The sequence below is a fragment of the Clavelina lepadiformis genome, chromosome 6 (assembly GCF_947623445.1).
Source record: "Clavelina lepadiformis chromosome 6, kaClaLepa1.1, whole genome shotgun sequence".
Classification (NCBI taxonomy): Eukaryota; Metazoa; Chordata; class Ascidiacea; order Aplousobranchia; family Clavelinidae; genus Clavelina; species Clavelina lepadiformis.
Genome location: NC_135245.1, coordinates 15,813,219 through 15,834,250, shown reverse-complemented (window position 1 = coordinate 15,834,250; position 21,032 = coordinate 15,813,219). Strand labels below are relative to the sequence as shown.

At 36.0% G+C, this 21,032-nt stretch overlaps 1 protein-coding gene and 1 non-coding gene across 2 annotated transcripts; one reads left to right on the top strand and one right to left on the bottom strand.

Annotated features, from left to right (window-relative positions):
* Window positions 1-1,410: 1,410 nt before the first annotated feature.
* LOC143462265 (structural maintenance of chromosomes protein 5-like) lies at window positions 1,411-17,079 on the bottom strand. The gene is made up of 26 exons (XM_076960351.1): window positions 16,845-17,079; window positions 12,789-12,907; window positions 12,487-12,562; window positions 10,413-10,506; window positions 9,944-10,084; window positions 9,676-9,824; window positions 9,062-9,125; window positions 8,566-8,727; window positions 7,423-7,556; window positions 7,110-7,300; window positions 6,806-6,960; window positions 6,487-6,587; window positions 6,162-6,287; window positions 5,892-6,024; window positions 5,571-5,689; window positions 5,341-5,416; window positions 5,032-5,201; window positions 4,806-4,929; window positions 4,606-4,730; window positions 4,339-4,450; window positions 3,114-3,209; window positions 2,852-3,000; window positions 2,683-2,758; window positions 2,344-2,523; window positions 1,969-2,064; window positions 1,411-1,728 (listed from the first exon to the last, which is right to left on the bottom strand). Exons 1-26 carry the CDS (start codon window positions 16,955-16,957, stop codon window positions 1,588-1,590), a joined length of 3,222 nt encoding a protein of 1,073 aa, XP_076816466.1. The 5' UTR covers window positions 16,958-17,079; the 3' UTR covers window positions 1,411-1,587.
* LOC143463712 (5.8S ribosomal RNA) lies at window positions 13,879-14,032 on the top strand. The gene has a single exon (XR_013118463.1). It is a non-coding gene; the product is annotated as a 5.8S ribosomal RNA (ribosomal RNA).
* Window positions 17,080-21,032: the final 3,953 nt, after the last annotated feature.

Sequence of the window (21,032 nt, the reverse complement as noted above, 5' to 3'; positions counted from 1 at the left end):
ACCTATTGCCTTGGTCAAGAACAATACAAAGGCAGGGTGTTTGCCATTTGGGTATCGTGCCTGGATTGCATTAGGGCGGACTATTGCGAGAGTGTGAGCCTGTCGCTCAAATCGTTTCGCTATCGACAGTAACGCGTATAACTAGCTAAGTTTATCGTCGATTCATATTTTGGATCTTACAAGAGCCTAAAAAAATTAAGAACGCTTTAAATTTGCAAATTAAACTAATAAGCTGCAACAAAGTTTGGCCAGCGTATGAGAATTATTGAATTTGAAAAACATTAGTTTGTCTTCGTTTACGCTTCTACCAATTTTTGTCAATAATCGCCTCAATCAATCGCAAAGTTACTAAACAGGATATCTTGTTGAATTGCGAAGCAGGGAAAGAGATAATACTATCGTAAAATAATTTTATGGTTGTGTAGCAAAAGATGGATATCAACTTTGCGAGGCATCCTCTGGATACACTCCTGAAAGCATAGGGTGATTACTGAAAAGCCACTTGGAAGACGGTTAACGGACATCGCCAATGGTTGAAAAAGAACGAGATAGCCCCGTTATGACTCCGCGATAATCTGAACTCCCCAAAGTTCCGTGTTCTTCTCGGATAGCAATGCATGTAGACGACATTGCCAACAAAAATGAGAAACGTTGATAAAACTTGTATTGAAGCGAACTGAAACCAATAAACTGATGAATCCCTGCACAAAACGCACGTGTTTCGATAGATCTACCATCAGGGTTGCCATTGGTCTCAACTCAAAAATAAGGACGACTAGGAAATGAAAGATGAATACCACCTTAAACAGAGCACAATAGGAGAAAGCAACCAATGTTCCTAAAAAACAAGACACAATCTGCATGTTCTTAATTTTGGTAACTCTTTGGTACAAAATGGTGTACTAAAGGTGTCAAAATGCCCAAAATACGAACCTCTGCCCTAAAAATAAGACGGAAATTAAGGACGCAAGTGAAAATAAGTACATTTCTTAAAAAAAAGGACAAACATATTTTCTAAGACAAGGACCTTTAAAATAAGGACAAATCTTAGAAATAAGGACGGTATGGCAACCCTGAGTATAGCCTATTACTGTGACGTAGTTGCAGCGTCAATCAAATAGAGCCAAGCTTCAATATTCATAATGGCTAATGGTTTATCTTACTACGCTACTATTTCATGTTATATTATATAATATTAAGAAACACGCTTTTGCATTGACAATTTTTTAATGGCATCATTTTCCTGGAATCCTTTCGAACAATATTAACTATAAAATAGCATTTCCATGCTGTAATTTATAGATTACCTAAATCCATAACTGTGTACTAATTGATAATGTTACCTTATTTATTGGTTGCATTAAATTTTGAACTTCCTCGCCTTCGAGTACAAAGAAAGTGAAAAGGCAAGACGATAGATGAAGTGTATTTCAGTTAAAATCGACAAGAAACGAAATAAAATCGAATAGAAAAAGCATAAATAAGAGCGGCAGTGAAAAAAAAGTAGGGTGAAATGGAATTTTGCGAGAACATTCTACAGAGATATGTGAACAGTAAAAACACAACTTGCAGCAGATCGCTGGATACTTAGTCGTCATCTTCGTACTGGAGCATCCTTCTTCTCCTGATGAAACGTGACACTTTCCACGCATTGTGAGGCAGCATCTTCGGACCATTGTACACGCAATGTACGCTCATGTGCCGGTTGTATGTCAAGTTTGGCAAGAGCTGATAAACAGAGCAAAAATATATCTATTAAACAAATGCATAAGAATCTGAAAAGTTTTTAAAAAGAAATGTAGTTTTTTCCAGAAGAAAACAAAATTGTCAATAAGTAACTGTTTTAGAAAAGAAAATGTGGCGGCTCGCCTTCCAACAACCAGAAAGTGTCAAAAATTAGCCGCAACAAGAGAAAAATATAGGGGAAATGTTTCTCTACAAAATTAAACATATGAGCGTTGAGTGTACCTTGGGCGTTATCAAAAAGTATTGGGAAGTCGATTCTTCCGAAGAAGATCTCACGATGACTTCAAAAACTCGACGTTCATTGTTGGGGTCCATGCCCTGTGTAAGTCAGAAGCTGGTTTAGACTAAAACAAAATATCGGCCGTACAGAATACAAGCTTTGTGGGCAGATAATTTCAAAGTTATTCTGACAAATTCTCCTTGTTTGGGGATGTTGAACAGCATGGTACAGCCGCCTTTTAAGTTATGTGGGCAACACGAGTCAGTTGCAATAAAAATGAAGTCTACAGGATATAAACTATAGTACTTTTAAATAAAGGTTTTGCTGCAGGTGAAACCTTGCAGTTTAACTATAATTTATAAATATGTCATCGCAACCTGGTTGATCTCATCTACAAGACGAAATGGGCAAGTATGCATGCTTTGTAGGGCGACGAGATAGAGCATTGTGGAGACGCTCCGTTCGCCTCCACTCTGCCGAAATGGATTGAGCTCTTGCAAGGAGGACGAAGAGCGAAATTTGACTCGAATTCTGATTCCGTATTTACCAAAATCGTCCTAAACGAAAGAAAATCGAAAAAGCATTTACGCAATGCATATGGGATAACACACAGTTCCACACACAAAACTAAGACAAGCTATGCTGAACAGGATGTAGGCCAATCAACTTTACTGGCGTGAATATGGCAGTTTGTTTTTTAGTTACAAGACACAGACCTCATTCTCTGCATGAAGATCAACCTCTCCTGCACATCCCATCTGAGCAAAGTATTGTGAGAAGCGAGAGTTGATCCTGATGGGAGGATCAGAGAAAAATAAGAGAAAAGCTTCCGAATGATGGAGATTAAAGTTTAACATCAGAGAAGAGAGACTTCAAAAAACTCACTTTGAAATTATTTCTCGTAGTGGAGTCAACCATCGCTTTTTGACTTTGTCCATTTCGTCACGCTTGTTTTGTAGATGACTAAGCATGTGTGTCACTTCAGATTCAAGAAATTTTATTTCTTTTTTCCTGGCTTCAAATTCGTCAAAAGCCTGATTAAAAAAGGTAAAAAGAACGTTGATAGCTACAAAATCTGCAGTCCACAGGATAGAGTGATAACCGCTTAATAGCATTCATATTCTTGTTAAAAGTTCAGGAGAATTACCTTGGGATCGGTTTCTCCACAACAGTCCAGCCTGGCTTGATATTCGTAAATCTTTGCTTCAATTTCCGCCAAGTCATTTGGCAGGTTATTAAATTTCTACATTACAGAAATGAAACCGTATTGAAATACTTTACCAAAATTCACTTGTATTGTTATGAAAATACTGCACATTTTCGAATGTAACCCGCCATGAAAATATGCCACACAAAAAAAACAAAAAATATATATAAGTCAAACTAACTATGCTATTGAGTTATCAATATTTTTTAAAAAAGGATCTCAAAAAAATTATTTTACCGAAATTAGGTCCTGCAATCCCTTGCAAGGATGCACAAGAAAGTTTGCCAATCGAATTGTGAGTAGATTTAAAAAATGTTTGTGTAAACAATCTTTAGATAATTTTTTAGGTTTGGGCCATATTGAAAAAAATTGTAAGAATATAAAGCTGACCGTGAGTAACCGAATATACCTTGACAAAATAGATCAATCAAATAAATAAATACAAATGGGCTGGTTATTCATAAAAATGCCGTGTCTTGGGCTACAACACTTTCTAAGTGGGTCATCCCTTACAATCAACCAACAACTTGTTTAAAATAAATTTGTAAATTTTGTGAAGAAACACTGGAGTAATACTCGTATATTACTGATGAAGTTATACATATAGTTATTTATACGTATAGTACACATATTATGAATTCAAGTGTAAATAAATGGCATGCCAAAAAATGATGTCATGCCAGTTTTTGCAAGCCCATACCGCCACTGTGTGGTTACAAGCAAAATAAGTTAAAGTCAAGCTACTTTGTGGTGAAAACACACTAATTTAAACAAATCTTAAGTGAAATACCCATTGATCTAATTTACCCTTAACAGATTTTGATATTAAATTTGAAATAACTCGATTACTACCATTTTTTTTTGTTTTCTATTGATTACTGTTTGCAAAAACTACAACATACTGTACAGTATGTGCAGTGGGAGTGAACATTTGTGGTGACTGGTTAGAGATTCTGTATGGAATGACCCTGTTGTAAAACAAATAGCTGCATTCAACTCGTATTTATTGCTTAATATCGTGGAAAGCGCTTTAATGCATCTTCGTCACATCGTAATTTTAACCTAAAAGTGATTTTTGCTTAAGAGCAAAATGATTGCGTTAAATCATTTATCTAAAACCATACAATCAAAAAAAATAACTAAAAAGACCCAAAAGTTGACTTACATTTCGTAGTTCTTCATCCACTATTCCACCAGTTTTCTTTTTAGCAGCTGCAAGAAGATCTTTTGCCCTTTTTTGCGCTTCATTTTTTGCCATTTCAGCCCTCTCAGCTGCCCTAATTAGAAAGCATAGGATCATGGATCTAAACTTAATCTGATTGCAAGAAATATGACAAAGCAAATAAATGTTAGAACTTTTTACGAGTAACATTTTTATGATAATTCAATTAATTAAAAATGTAGTTTGGAGTTAATTTAAAATAACACTAACTTTTGAAGTTCAACATTTTCAAGCTTCATTTGATGAATTTTTTCCTCTGCCGTTGTCTTCTTTCTCAAGCAGTGAGCATACTCAGCTTGTGTCATGCCTTTGGTGATGCTGGCGTCAACACAAGCCTGGAAACAAGAGGGTAAGAGGTACAGCTGATGATGCCTGACACTGAGTATATGATAAATAAATCACTTAGTTACCTTAATCTTATGCACAAATTTAACTGCAAAATCTTTCTTTTTTAAAGTAACTTCATGGACAGATTTTTGTGTTTTCGCCTTCAGAATTTCCAGGTTCATGGTGTTCTTTTCAAGATCTTCCAAACTAAAATAAGAGAAATTTTAAGCAAAACAAAAAAAACAATAAAAATAAATGTAGAGGTAGGCGTTTCTAGATATGTATCTAACTATAACTTATTGCTTTTACTTTTTCTGCTTTAACATGATTTTATTTTCGAGATTTTTCCTCATGTTTTTCTGCTGCAGAATCTCTTTCTTTTGAGTTTTTAATTCGTTGTCCTGCTTTTCAAGGCGTCTCCTGTCAGTCATGAGCTCATTATTGCGCTCTGCGCAGTAAGCAAGCTTCTCAATATGTTTCTAAAGAATAAATCAGGATTAACAAATTAAAAAATTGTGCTTCCATTAAACAGTTAATTGCAATAGTTATTATGTGAATACTCATTAACATAGCAAACAAAGGTTTTTATTTTAGGCAAACACATAAAGATTTCATTACTTGAGTTTGTTGTTTAATTTGCTCCAGTTCAAATGGGTCCATGTTGATGTTCAAGTATTCTGCTTTTCTTAATGAACTACAAAATAACTGAACAGCATCAGCAAAAAACTATACCGACCAGAGTATTTGCGTTGTGTTATGGAATCAAACCAATGCCAACTTACTAACAAAGTTGTTTATTGTTTACAGTGTGTGGTAAAAATTGATAAAAATCTTATTTGTCAAATAACCTGTTTCCTACGATGGAGTTGGAGCTGTATTTCGACCTTCGTACAGAATATTTACAGCCAGGTGACTCAGAAGATAAGGTCGGAATGTAAAACAAAGTCAGTCCACTTTGCTGAGTAACCTAAAAGCAGCTTTTAGCTGGAGCTGTTATAGCATTGCATCAATCTTTTTCTGCTATCACAGCTTATAAAAACATGCTGAAATAACTACAGAGAAGTGAGGATTTCGAAGAAGAAAATCTTAAGTGTCTTCGTGGGTTTATTTAATTACCTATAACCATTCCATGTTAAGAAAACAGTTAAAAATATGCAAGAGCGACATACCTGATCTACAACCGACTTTGTGGCGGCAGAACCAATGGGAAGGTCATATACTCTGTATTGTTTACATAGAAATGCCATCACAGCCTCTGGAGCATCGAAAGATTCTCGTAAGTATGACGTGAAGCCCCATTTTCTGCAAAGTATTTGTGCAATTTACATAACATTTTTGCAAATTTAGCGCGGTGTATGTGTAATTGTATATAGTAAGCAAACACAGATGGTTCAACAACTCTGGTCAGTTAGAATGACGAAGTAAAGAAATTACAGTACTTCAAACTTTCAAGGTTTGTGCGAGGTTTAAACGATGATGGCTTAAGGAGATCTCCATTGTTGGAACGTGGTGCTTTAACCACGTTAATCCTCAAACGTTGCTTTTCACGAACTTCCTCAATAAATCTGTGGCGTATTAACATAATTTTTATTTACATGAAGTGTCTTTCAATCTACTATTGTTGAATGTTCCCATGGTACTGTATATGTTTTACATGTATTAGGAAGTGAGTTTACATATAAAAATTTTAAACTAAGCATTTATAACCTAACAACCAAAATTACAGTAAAAAAACTAATAACAAACAAAAATTTGTCAACATACTTCTTGTTATCATCGCTGTTCTCACAAACAAAGGCAAACATATCTCTCATCGATATGTGGCTTTCAATCAGCTCTGCATGGCTGGGGTTCTTCATTTTAATCTGAAACAATATAACACTTCTGTAGCAAAATGCAGTTTAAGATACCGTTTTACAAAATATGTTACAATTCATCATCCAATTCTTCAGGACAGAGGGCATTATAATGCCGGGTAATCGTGTTGTTTGTAGGCTTTTATGTGATGTTTCATTATTAGGAGCATTGGAGATGATAGTGAAACATTGTGGTATTTTTTGTCAATTTATACATCTGGGCTCACCAGCAGCATAATCGGCTCATGAACGGTAGACTTGAATTTTGATTTATTTGACCTTAACCACTGGATGGCGTTGTAACAATCTTTATTACGACGGCGAAGAATTTCAAGACGTTTCTTGCTCAAGTTGTTTAACTCTGCATTCTTCTGTTCACAAGCTGAAATGACGGATATTAATCATATTCATAAATCCGCTTTACAAAATTAGCTGAACTTGCACTATCTAAACTACTGCACATGATTTACCCACAAAGCTTCTTGGACTTGAGAATAGCATTAGTTTAACAAATTTTTAAAGGCATCTCACTTTTAATATGTTCATGTGTTTTTCGTTTTTCTTCTGAGATCTTGGCATGCTCATGTTCGAGGTGTGTGATCTCAGTTAAAGTTGCACGGATTTTTGAGCTGAGCTCATCGATTTCTGATTGCAGATTTTTCTCCTCAAGCTGTTCCAACTCCTTCTGCCAGCCGGATATTTGAAGCTTAAACTGTTCAACCCTTTGAAAGTATGAAGCATATTAACCAGCGGCGGCAGATGTTGTGTGGTGGTGTGGAACAGAAAAATCATGCAAAGTATATGTGGGTTGGAAATTGGAATTGTATATTTTTGAAATACCAACTTTTTCAGTCGCATCTGTTCATCTTTTTCCCGCTCTTTATAGTCATCCCATTTTTCTTGGGCTTTGTCATCCATCTCATTTATTTTGTCATGAATTTGTTTTGCAGCAGCAGCCACTGCTTTCAGTTCTTCACTCTACAAAATCAGAAAATTGTTGTTGCTGAATACTCACTAACAGCAAGAATAAGCTCTTTAACAGTCTGTGACTACTTACAGGTTTTATCCAATGCAAAATGAAAACACTGTGGGGTCATTCCACGTCAAGTGTTCCAAAATTTTGGAAGTTCCCAGCTTAAACAAATTTGCTCTCTAAATTTCCTTAAACTTTGACAAAATGTTTTATTGCATGATTAATCCAGCTCAAAATATTATGTAGTTTTGTAAATATGATGTTTTAAATTGTTACATACCCTTTGCTTACTACCCCCCCTTATACTGTCCGTTTAGATAGAGATAGAAAGCTAAGTTTTGGTTTATTTGTTTAACTTTTGGTCTGTTAGATGAAATCTTTTCCAGAATAAAGCAACTATTCCTTGTGATGGAATAATGAAGCCTTAAATTTGACCAGCCTTTGTGTGGAAAAAAATTTGGTGTCATGTTTGAGTACTTATAACTTTTTAACAGAATGCAGGAAGATAGTCATAAATAACCCTTGCCTAGTAGACAACAACTTTGGTACAAAGCATTGCTTTAATGAAGAAGTTATGTTATATGAAAATATGGGGCAGATACAAATATATATATACATTTTGTGGTGACAAAATAATATAAATGCAAGCATTTAGAAAACTCATTTTTCACCAAAGGAAGAAATTTTCTAGAACAGCCTGTAAACTGAGTTTCAATTTTGTTTCTCAATAATTAAGGGTTAATGCGGGGGTGTTTTTGCACTTCTTAAACTTCCTAATTAAGTGGGGGTATTTTAAAATTTAAAGCATCGTATTTTCAAAATCAAAACTATATAATTTTTAATGCATCGCTTAATCATGCAATAAAACATTTTGACAAAGTTTAAGCAAATTTGGAGAGGGCCAAGCTGGAGGATTTGATGCATTTGATATGGAGCAGTACAAAAATTTCAAAAACATCTACTCTAATTTTCACTTCTGCTCTAATCCAATCCAAAATGCAAGTAGTTACTTACTTTTTTCTTTAGGTTTTTGTCAATGTCAACCATATGATTAGTAAGTTTGTCTTTTTCTTTTTCCAATGGGTTTGTTTTTTGTTGTGCCTCTGAATATTTTTTCTTCAGGTGTTGAAAAGCATCTCTGTGCTTGTAATATTCACCCCGTGCCTCGCTGTATATCTATCATGAACAAGTACAGCTGATAAAGTCCATATAAAACATATACATAGACACATAACAAAGTGTAGTGGTTTGTGATACAAAAACCAGTGAAACTAACTTTTCACCAAACTACAATTACTTCGCCAATTATCCAGTATTGGAATGTATAATTAAGCATCTATCATTTACGGCAGTTATGCAATTAGCATTGACATATATAGCCTAAAATTTTCACTCGCAGCTTACATGACCAAATAATATACAGTTTTAGTAAACTTTTGTGATGATGTACTGATGTAATGTGATACTTTACTGATACTATATGATACTTTTTGCGAAAATAACGACTAACAGTCCATGCCCGCTTTTGATCTACGACCTCCAAAGCGCTTATGAGTTTCTGTCTTTCCTGAAATCTGCAAAAATTTGCAATAAAATAATTAGCTTACTGACACACCTAGGTCATTTTATATGATCATGTAAGTCACATTATGACTGTCATAATTAGACTGTTGCTGTTGAATGCACAATGGACGTTAATTAGTTGGTTGTAGTGTAATTACTGTGCATTGTGCATTCAACGAACTAGTTGCTTTTGTTGTCAACTGGTAGCTTTTCCAAATTTTTCATAATTTGTTAAACATAACATCCATACCATAACATAACAATTATGTTGAATAACTAATGTGACGAGAGGTTGACAGGCTGACAGCAATGTACAATTAAAACAAATGCTGCAACCCACAAGCAAATTTATGACAATACCACTGAATACTATGAGTTTTTTTTGAATTCCCTACTGTTTTCTGTAATCAATGGTCAATGATTAAGGAAAACCCAGAGAAAAAATATGGGAAAACGCAGAGACCACTGCACACATTAACAAGCCCGGAATCAAAAAACTACATTTATGATCTTACAGTATATAAAACTGAATAAGCATGAAAGGTTTGAATATTCTGTCACCTTAGTGCTTCTTTTTCTACGCGTTGGTTTTTCTGCACAAGTTTATCGAGGTGAGATTGCTTTTCATTTTTATTTATAACAAGAATCTTTTCCATATTGCAAAAATCCTTTAGCCACTTGTGGTCTTCTTGCATTTGCAAAGGACATATCTAAACATTGACAAATTAAAGTATAATATCTGGTGCAAAGTCACAATAGCTAACTTATTTTCAGTTATACGTCATAAAGAAAACAATAACTGACTCTCATTGCTATTTGTAATATCTACCGCTAACTCTGTATTTTCCAAAAGCTCTATTTTGTTCATTTTTGCAAAGTCAGCGACACGTTCTTGAGGAAGGAATTGACAAAGATTGGCCAATTTTATGTTTAATTTGGATACTGTTTCTTCAACTTGCTTCACACTTACCTATATAAAACACATGTATAATAGTAATACTGCAGCAACAAAGCAAACAATCCTACAGCTACAGTGTTTTTATAAAATGTAGCACTTGCCACAAAAGCAAGCACTAGTTATATATAACATTGCAATTCCACTTAATGAACATTGTAACCGAACACACATGTAGTCACCTGTGGTATAGTTGAGCATATGATCGTAACAAAAATCTCATCAATTTTTCGGGTAAAACAATGTAAAACTCAAAAGAAACTTAATTTTTATGAAAAACTCATTTTTAGTTAAATTTTAACAAACTATATAAACCATAGGCCAAAATATAATATCAACACACCTGGTTGCCATTGACAACCCAAATAGAAGTCGCTTTTCCATTGCTCGATTGGCTGATTTCTCTTCGAATTACATAATTATTGGGTGGGCTACACCTGAAAACACAAAAATTTCTTGAAGTCATAGACCTGTACCGTCACATATAGTGCAGAAAAAATATCGCACTGCCTGCATGTGTGAGCATACTGGTACTACAAATTCGCATGGAGCTTTTCTCTATTGAGACATTTTTATCATCACAAGGCAAAACTGGTTACTGAATTTGATTCAATTGAATGTTTTCCACTTCCATGTTTTTTCAGACATGACACAGTTATACTTTTGTTTCGTTTATTGCTTCGTTAGGGACTGGAGTAAATTCACTACCAAAGTTGTTCAATAATGTTACAAATATAGACAATGTGTATTAGTTGTGACCAGTGTGAAGCTGGTTACCGATTAATATCATTATTTTAAAATATTTAGTAGTAACTATGTAGCATGTAACCAACAAGTAGCTGATAGCTGGATAAGAAGCCACATTGCAGGTGACCAAATTCATGTTTTGAATAAGTAACCAGGGAACTGATAACCAGCTTCACGCCGGCTCAGTTGTATAGGTTACTTGTGTACTTTTAAGATTGATTTTCTATCTACAGTATTAGCCGGCACGCCACTTCACCTTCAAAGACGTTACTTATGTGTCCACACTTATCATCTGCACCTTATGATTGTTTGACGTGCTGGACTTTTAGTACTATAGCCTGCACTCTAATTTATATTTTTTTCACGCAACGGTCAAGAATGATAGCATCGAAATGCAATAACAAAAGAAACATCTATAAAATTTTGTATAGTTTTATTTTTCTTTTAAGCTTGTACTACAAGTTATATAATTAGCATTGTAGTACATAACCTTGTCATGAAAATTGTCACGGTTACAACAAGACTCACTGGAGTGAGAGGCATACAAAGAATATTTATAAGCGTTGCTGTTGCTTCAATAGCTTACTAAAGTTTTTATCTTACCACATAAGAATACAACAAAGTCAAGTTTGGTACACACTTGAAAGTAAATGTTGTCAAGTTACAAAATTTTGTGCAGAGACACTTTACAAACAGTGCTCATTTCCAGCTACTACATACACCTTCGCAATGTAGTGGAGATGGATCATAACGTCCTATTTTCATGGGGGTTTCGAAAAGGGACTGACAAATCCATGACTTAACGTTGCCATGCAAAGTGACGCAGACCATTACATACGTTGCATTCAATGTTCCCTCTAATTTTTCACAAGTCTGAGCAAACACACTAACTCCGTGAGCTGTCCCTTGGACCACTGTGAGCAAAGCTGAAGTGCGCGTGCGCACTGTGGCCATTATTATGCGTTTATTTTATTATCAATTCAGGTTGGATTTTTTTCTTGTGCGCAGCACAGATTTTCTGTGCGTGGAGACCGTGTCAGCAGTGCGCATTTGCGTACGCGCGCAGCTTAGAGGGTACATTGGTTGCATTGTTTTCACTTTGCAGTCATTTGTTGAGGTTTACGCTTACCCTTAATATCAAACACATATAAAGTACATCAAACAAATGTTTACTTTAACTGTACAGATTCAAAATCTGTGCACAGGTATTTTATCTTCAGTAATGAGCACTTCCGCATTGAACCAAAATGAATTGCCATAATGCAAAAGGAAAAAGAATAAAATTGAATAGAAAAACAAAAAAATATAAAAGAAAACATAAAAGGGAAACTAAAGAGAAAGCTTCTGTATTAAACTGTACAGCAACACTTAATTGTCAAGTAGACAATTTGTGTTAAAACAAGACAAACACTTTCCATCCTCTACTTAGTAGAGTCTACTATGTCTAGATTTGATTTTGGAAAATATCTTGATCCGTGCTGTCTGGATATTTTGGCAACAGCGGCTATGTCCTAAGTATATAAATTTCTAATTCTTTTAAACATTTGCTAACTGTAAGGGATTTTAAAGCACATGTAAAAAATTCTTGTAACAATCAACAAGTGTGCCAAAAAAATCTAAAAACCTAAAATAAAAAAGAATCCCTTTGGAAGATAAAAAATGCCACTTACAACTCTATTTCAATTATAGCTTTGTCGCAGCCATGTTTGATGTAATCCACAAGCTCCTTCGCACGAGCAAGGACACCTAAAACAAGATTTTTAACCAATTTTTGTTCTATATTTTAGGGTTGTTTCTTAAAGCACAGTTTTGAACATTGCAGTAATGCCATGCCTGCATATATAGTTTTTAAATTGTAACATACCAAGCAATAAATTAACTAGGTACTTATCATACCAATTATATTAATAGCTATACAACAATGCTATCTCCATGAACATGTTATGGGACAAAATGATGAAACTTCAATAACCTGTTTTACCACCAAGACCAAGGCATATAGCACATACGATGCTTGATTTTCCTGTGCCATTAGGACCGATAATGACATTTAGTTTAGGATTAAGACGAAATGAGCAATGGTCATAAGTTCTGAAAACAAATGTCAATTACTTTTCTGATGCTTCCGTTGTTGGCAGTTACTATTTATAGAATATATATATATACAAGCTATTCAGAATGCTTTGATGATTGCAAACTATTCCTTTCCATTCCAAAAGTAAAAACATAGCAAAAATTTAGTCTTTAAAAATCATAAAAGAGCAATTCCATGTTTAGCAATCAACCAGCTTTTTTTTAAATATTGTAACCACTAGACATAAATTTTGATGGTTTGGATATATGTGGCAGAGCTCCAAAAATTTAAAATTAAAGAAAAATTGTGAAAACGTCTCATGTCATTTTCGAGTAGTTGCGATTTGAATTTTTTACCACTTGAGGGAGATTAGGTTGGTGAACACTGGTCACACATAGTGATTTTCTTTAATATCTCCAATTCTGAATACAGTACTTCCTCGATTATCCGTCCCTCGTTTAACCGGCATTCGATTATCCGGCCGAGTGATCAATGACTTTGGGAGGTCGTTTTACTTCGCATGATTGCACTTGCAACTATCATATGCGTGAGATTACTCTGGTTTTTATTTTTCAATTGACGTTGAACCGCCGCCGTAGCTCCTACCGATTGAATGGTTTAGTGAGGTCCTCCGATTGGACCCGGAGCGGCTGGCAACGGCCGAACCGGTGTCCGAAAAGACGATCTAACTTGATCATTTAGAGGAAGTAAAAGTCGTAACAAGGTTTCCGTAGGTGAACCTGCGGAAGGATCATTATCGAAACGAACGGAGGCTCCCGCTCGAGCTGCGGCGGCGTCGCCGGGAAACCGGCCGCCTCTCGCGCTTGTCGAGGTCAAGACGCGCCCGTTGAGGCGCTCGACAAGGCACAAGTCTTTCACGGGCGTCGAGTACCCCCGCGGTTTCAAGTGACGGTCGTCAGATCGTCCGCTCGGCGCTCACATTCAAACCTGTGACTGCTTCGTAGAAGCTGAAACGATAAACGATGATGGCTCTTGGCGGTGGATCACTCGGCTCGCGAGTCGATGAAGGACGCAGCTAGCTGCGTGAATTAGTGTGAATTGAAGGACACATTGAGCATCGACGTTCTGAACGCGAATTGCGGCCTCGGGTTAATCCCGGGACCACGCCCGCCTCAGGGTCGTCTGAAAAGCAATCCCGGCGAGCCCGTCGCCCGGGCGAATGCGGAGTCGGACGGAGACCTGTGTCTCCGCCGTCCCGTCGAAGTCAGCAAGGGTCCGGCACGCGATCGGAGAGCGCGGCGGCGGCGGATCGACCTCGAAGAGGTGTCCTCGTTTCGCCAAGTCGCCGCGATCGATCGCGAACGTCGTCGATCCTCGGCACGTGTGACGTCTCTTACATTTCGGCCTGAGGTCGGACGAGACTACCCGCTGAATTTAAGCATATTACTAAGCGGAGGAAAAGAAACTAACGAGGATTCCCTCAGTAACGGCGAGTGAAGCGGGATGAGCCCATCGCCGAATCCGGTCGCTTTTGGAGCGCTCCGGAATTGTGGCGTATAGAATTCGTCTTGCGCGCATCGCCCGCGTCCTTCTGATCGAGGCTTCGTCCCATAGCGGGTGTCAGGCCCATGGCGGCGATTTGCGTGCGTGCTCGGTAAAAATACAAATTCAATTATCCGTTTTTTTTGCTTATCCGGTCAGATTTTTGAAAATATTGACCCAACTTGACCGGATAATCGAGGAAGTACTGTATAGAATAATGAAACAAGTGTCATTGTTACCATTTTTGGTGTCAAGGAATTCATTTGAGCAGATAAAAAATCTTAAACATCTCATTCACATAATAAGTTAGAGTTTTTGAATGAAGATCAAAGATCCAGTTCATAATACAATTATAAAAATAGCAACGATCTCCAAAACAAAATTTGTGAAATTTTTTGTAGTGTGGTTCAAGTAGTTTCCTGTATCCAAAAATTGTGAACTTGTTTTTTGAGCTTAAAGAGTAAAAAAGTTATTGTGATACTGTCATACTTGGTCCTAGTGGGGCTAAAGACAAAGGCACTTCATAAAACTGGAAAATTGAATTTGTAAGCGATTCAAAAGTAGAAATTGGTTCAAGACATAAACAACATAATCTCAATTACATGGCCACATGCAATGCTTAGTAAGCAAATTCTGGTATCGTTGTATTTTACTATTAGGTGATTTAATTGCTAGTTATACTCACACATGACAGAACATACACAGACTTTAAGTTAATCATAATAGAATTATAATGTGAATATTTTAACTGCAAACAAAAATTTTGATTAAAAATGATAGAAGGTATAGGAATTTATTCCTTAACTGTTTCAAAAGTTAAGTTTTGTAAAATTTCTTTAGGAAAAAGGCCAAGCTAGAGCACAGGACCTTTCTAATGGAAACTGGGCAGATTTTTGAAAAGTTGAGTTAGGTAAATTCGTATTCATCATTTTTATACAAGGATAAAACAGCAGCTTTCGTGCAATCAGATATTTTGATAAATGTTTCAAAAAATATATCAATTGCATGTGCTGCTATTTATTATTGTTGGAAGATAGTCTCTATTGATCCAAACTTGATGTCGTAAAATGTCAAGCACTTGTTCAAACTCATTTCACTCTTTAAGCTCAAAAAACAAGTTCATAATTTTTGGATATAGGAAAATAATTGAATCATACCACACAAATATTCTAAAGTTTTGTTTCGGAGATCATTGCTATTTTTTAATTGTGCCATAAAATTAACCTTGGATCTACATTCAAAAACCCTAAGTTATTATATAAAGGAGGTGTTTAAGAAATTTTTAACTGCTGAAATAAATTCCTTGACACCAAAAATGGTAACAATGTCATTTGTTTATTATTGTACTTTTATAAATAAACATATATATTGAAGAAAATCACTACGAGTGACCAGTGTTCACCAACCTAATCTCCTTCAAGTGGTGAAAAATTCATATTGCAATAACTTGAAAACGACTTAAGGTGTTTTCAAAATTTTTTCTTTAATTTCAATTTTTTGAGGCTCTACAACAGTGGTTCCCAACCTTTTTTGGTGTCGGGGCCGAATTACTTCAGAGTACATATGGAGCCGCATGAAAACACTCAAGTAATTATAACGAAAATTTTAAAGCATGAAATCATGTACCAACGAATAGCAACATTAACAAGAAAAATAACACAAATCAATTTAATGTCCAACTTGGCATTGGCTTTGAGCTTTAACAACTTTGTCAAAGTGAGGCGCAATTGCGGTTTAGGATTCTGGAGGCGGTTTATGATTCACAATAAGTAGACAATGGGCCATTCACAACAGTATAAAGTAGGCTACAATGTGTAACTGTAAGATGTAAAATGAAAAATATGTAAACAATTTTGAACTAACGCTATAAATTTTGACCAATTTCTGACTTTTTTTGACATGTCAAAAAATAATTGCCCTAATTATTATAAATAGATTTTTTATCTTTTTGTGGGTCAATGAGAGCCGCAAGAAAGCTACCTTGGAGCCGCATGCGGCTCTAAGAGCCGCGGTTGGGAACCACTGCTCTACAACATATACACCCAAATCATCAAAAGTCAAGACTAGTGGTTACAAGGCCTGGTTGATTTTATACATGGAATGACTCAAAAAGAATAACTCATGTTATTACGTTTGGCTACAAACAGCTCGGCCCTAATCAACTTTTTCAATATAGAGCAAAAGCATTGATAACCTACATACTGCAGCAAGTGGTATTTATCATCTACAATTGTGTGTTTTTAAAAATGCCAATAAATCCAATACTAAAAATTGAGCATTGTCAGCGTAATTAGCCTATAATATTATACAATAATTTAAATAACAGCACATTTCGTACCGATATCTGAGTAGATAAGCCACCTTTCATGCCACACCACTATATTTCTTAAGTTGAGCATACAAACTTTTCAGTAGCATTAGATTGTATTCAAAACAAACAATTTTATTTACAGAAAGTTTTGCAGAGCAATCCTAATTATAGATCCCTTCACAAATCCTTCGTTCTTCTTTCTCCTTATTGTTGTTGTTGCATTTGATTGCACAGCAGATTGCTCGTCGTCCATGTTATTCTATGGGACAAACACTCAAATCCTCTGCAAGTCCAGTTATTTTTTACTGAAAACAAAACCCTAGCATTTACAAATATTATATATGAAACATTGGTACACCTAGATTTAAATTTTTATAAAACAGAGAGAAAAGTGTGAATGATCAATTGGTATCCAGCAAGATCGACTATGTATAACTCCATAGTGGAAAATTAGGCACCTGCACGTCTGAGATTCATCATTGTGCATGCTGAAATTTTTGTCTTCATGCTGATTTATAATAAATAAAGAAAAGCTGGGTGTTTGAACGCCAATTTATAATAAATAAGCCTACAGCCAAAACAAAAATTTGAGTCTTCAGTGCCCGCCATCAAGCCAAAATTTGCATCTTTGCACGAACGATTTCTTGTAAAAAACTGCTGTAAGTTATAGGCTACAGGCCTACTTTACAGTAGAGCAAACGATTAAGTAAATATATGAACTACTGGCTTAGTCTAGATCATACGTGTCAAACTCCCGGCCCATGGACCACATCCGGCCCGTTTTACTATAAAACTTGGCCCGCAATGTTATTTTATACATTGAACTATTTCGGGATCACGAGATCTTTTATAACTTACTTTTTCCAAGCAAGAAACAAGATTATAACAAATCGCACAATACAGCAGCACAACAGCTGCCCCACCATACGACAGGATAAATCGATTTATTCTAACGCTTGTAATCTGGGCTGCTTTTTTCTTTGTTAATTCTATAATGCTTTTGCAAGGAGATGAATGAAACACAATGATTTAAGAGAAGAATAATTAATCAAAAATAGCCCAGTTAAACATCGTCAAAAACACCAAATATTTGGTGTTGTTTCGCTGGCTGTTCCAATTCATGTACTCGTGTCACGAAATGTTCAATCAAGTTTTATCCTTACGGCCCACGGAGTTAAATAAGTTTTTAGTTTTGGCCTCTGGTGCGATTGAATTTGACAAGCCTGGTCTAGATCAACCACAAAACCGCATTAGCCCACGCAAAAGTTTTGGCTGGGAGCTGAAGGTTGTAGGCCTACTACGTAAAAAAAATTTTCCCATAGCCTATACCTATAGCCTAGGCGTCATAGGCCTACGACAACCAACCTACACCGGTAGTCCTAGTCTCGTATGGAAATACAGCGTTGTGCACTGGACAAGCTTTGTGTTCAAGTGCACACACTGGTCACAAAAATTGGTTAAAAAGCTAAATTGTAAGCTAGTTAATTCCCAAACAAGGACATCTGGTGCACACTTTTGTTGCCTACAGGCTATACTGAGTCCTAGCCTAGTCCATACTGTTGCCCACGAAGCAAGTCAGTTTAGCCCATCAATGCAACTTGTTTGCATAATTTTTTACACCGATTGACTAGACCTAATTCGCTTTCTTTTTACACTGAGCGATGTCATTTACTTGCAAAATCAGTTTCTGCTCAGTCGACACTAGCCTACCGTATTGTTTTAACAACTTTTCCCGCCAGTCTGCCAGTAGGCTTGGACAAGGTTAGGTAACAACCATCCTTAAGCAAACATACAGTAAGTCAAGCTAGCAAACAAACAGCCTGTATCCAAATGAGCGAACAATGTTCAAAAACCTTTGATATCGTTTATCGCAACATTTATTTTTCGTCTAGAAGTCAAGCAATTTCACATTAACATTTTTTAGAAGAAAAAGCGCAAACAATAAGATAACCTCAAAAATAACTCATTCAATGGTAAAGGAGAGATTAATTAAACATATCTTTACAATGTAGTCTAGACTCTAGAGTAATTTAGAAATGTCCTTTCATGTGCAATGTTGGTTACGCGAAAAAGGTTACACGCAACTTTAGAGTAAGGAAAAGTTAGTCATTATTACGCTATGGGATATATGAACATTGTTAAGCTGTTCTTGGTCCACAACTGAGATTAACTTAAATTATATTAGTGGCAAACTACATGTGTCGAAGCACATGTAGGCCTATAACTTCAAGTGGTGAAACGTCTATAAAGTGTATTTTTGTGCTTCCTTGTCGAAAATACGACTGAAACGAAATACTGTACAAAGAATGACTTACTCAGCAAAAAGTGCGTATTTCCCTGTCGCTATCTAGCGGACAAAATAGCAAACCCTACATAGCATTTTCCTACCTTCAAAGAAGTGAAAAAGCAGGTATGCTATTCATCATTAGACAATAAAACCACAGCAACTGACAAAAAGAATTCACACATTAAAGTTAAACATGTCCGAGGGTTCGACAAGAGTATACCCTTATCAGAGATAGCACAAAGGAATAAATGAGGTAGCCTACAGATAATGAACACACAACGGAAGGCAGGAAACGTTAAAAAAGGTTAATGATTTTACGTCAGTAATTTGAGACATGTGGAAAACATAGTATAAACTAGGGCACTAGGCAATATGACACGATTAAAGACCAAAATTATAAACAATAATGTTTAAACAAATCTATAATTTCTAAATTTCTGGCAAGGTAATAACAAATACACACCATCAGAACTACCGTGTGCGTAAACTTGCAGTAAATATAACATTTTTCAAAAAGTTCTTACGTGTGAATTGAACATCGACGCCCGTGCGTTAATAAGCCACTAAGTAAAATTCTAAAAGATTGGGCTATGTCCAGTAAATCGCCTATCAGACAAAACGAGTTATCCGTTCGGTGCAACCTCTTGTCGGAGCGATGTTGGTTGTCGTTAAAAACAATACCACTTGTTGCAGCAGAAAGGAAAGTTCATATATTGGGTTAAACGGCGGTAATAATAAGTTAGTACAAAACGACAAAAGTTGCACATTCTTCCCAACATCCTTCTGATCACTGTCGTGCATTCTATCATTCGATTAGCCTATACCACAAAACTGAATGGCGTTGCTTTGCTAAGCTGACTCCGTTCTTGACTCCAATCAAAGGTTGCGTTCCAGTCTTACCGGAGTCAATACCATGATAGGCAACATAGCAAGAAACGATACGTTTCTATGATTTGCTGATCTGTTCCTGGCCAACAACTGAGACTAACTTTAGTATCTTGAGTTCATTTTATTTGCAAACAACATGTGCCAATCGAAGCATGAGCATAACTTGACAGACAGACGCCTCCAAAGAGCTTTTTTGTAAAAAACGACTGACCACTACTCACACTCTTTGTCTAATAGACCACCGACATAAAATACAAGCTGTGAAAAATGAAAAACTCATAGACTTTTTCGGAAAATGAACAGTTGAACATGGTGCCCTTCCGCTTACTAACAGACAAGATGACGAACGCCTTACACCAACGGTTAGGTCTACATTACAACAATTCAACCCACATTTAACTTTATTTTCTTTGTTTTCCAAACACTCATTGGCGTACTTAGGGCTGACCATGCTGTCTTCTCTTAAACCTATTTTGGGCGGTCATAGGCGTTTTTATCTTTTTTGTTCTTGTAGGCCTATGTCATTTCGTAGCTTGCTGTGAAAATTACACTATGCAGACGGTATTGTTATAAATCCATGACAATAGCCAAGAACATAATTGGTTGATCGTCAAACACAGTAGGTTGCTTGTCGTTTTAGTTATCAAGCATTGTGAGGAAATTTTCGATGCCTGCTTTCAACAATGCATTTGCGGATGCTGACACGGAGCTGTTTATTGTTCAATCGAGATGAAATGTAATAGAAAATTTTGATGTCATTCATATTTTCTAAGATAGATATTCAGAAAAGACTTTTTCATCTTTTTCATTATTTTTATTTTTTGTCATCAGCGCGACGGGAACGAACAAATAAAGTTAATCGTAAATATAAGGCGTGGAAATGAAATAAATCAAATATCATCGAGTATAGTAATGGCCACGCCCACGACAACTGCAGTTAAATTCATATTTTTTATTTACATAACGCTGCCTAGTTACATATAGTAACCAAATTATCCTTTTTCAGAGCGTAGGTCAAATCAAATGAGATTTGAAAATATACAGGGTGCAAATAAGGAAAATCGGCCTTCAAATACCACATACGCCAATGCTGTAAATCCACAACATCAAAAATCAAAATATACATTTTCACAATATTAAAAAGTGATTGACA

Excerpts from the sequence above, each read along its gene's own strand:
- LOC143462265 (XM_076960351.1), bottom strand. The coding sequence starts at position 16,957 with ATGGACGACGAGCAATCTGCTGTGCAATCAAATGCAACAACAACAATA. Across the intron at positions 10,085-10,412 it reads GGGTTGTCAATGGCAACCAG|GTAAGTGTGAAGCAAGTTGA; the intron begins GTGTGTTGATAT and ends TGTTTTATATAG. Across the intron at positions 6,025-6,161 it reads ACAAACCTTGAAAGTTTGAA|AAAATGGGGCTTCACGTCAT; the intron begins GTACTGTAATTT and ends AATACTTTGCAG.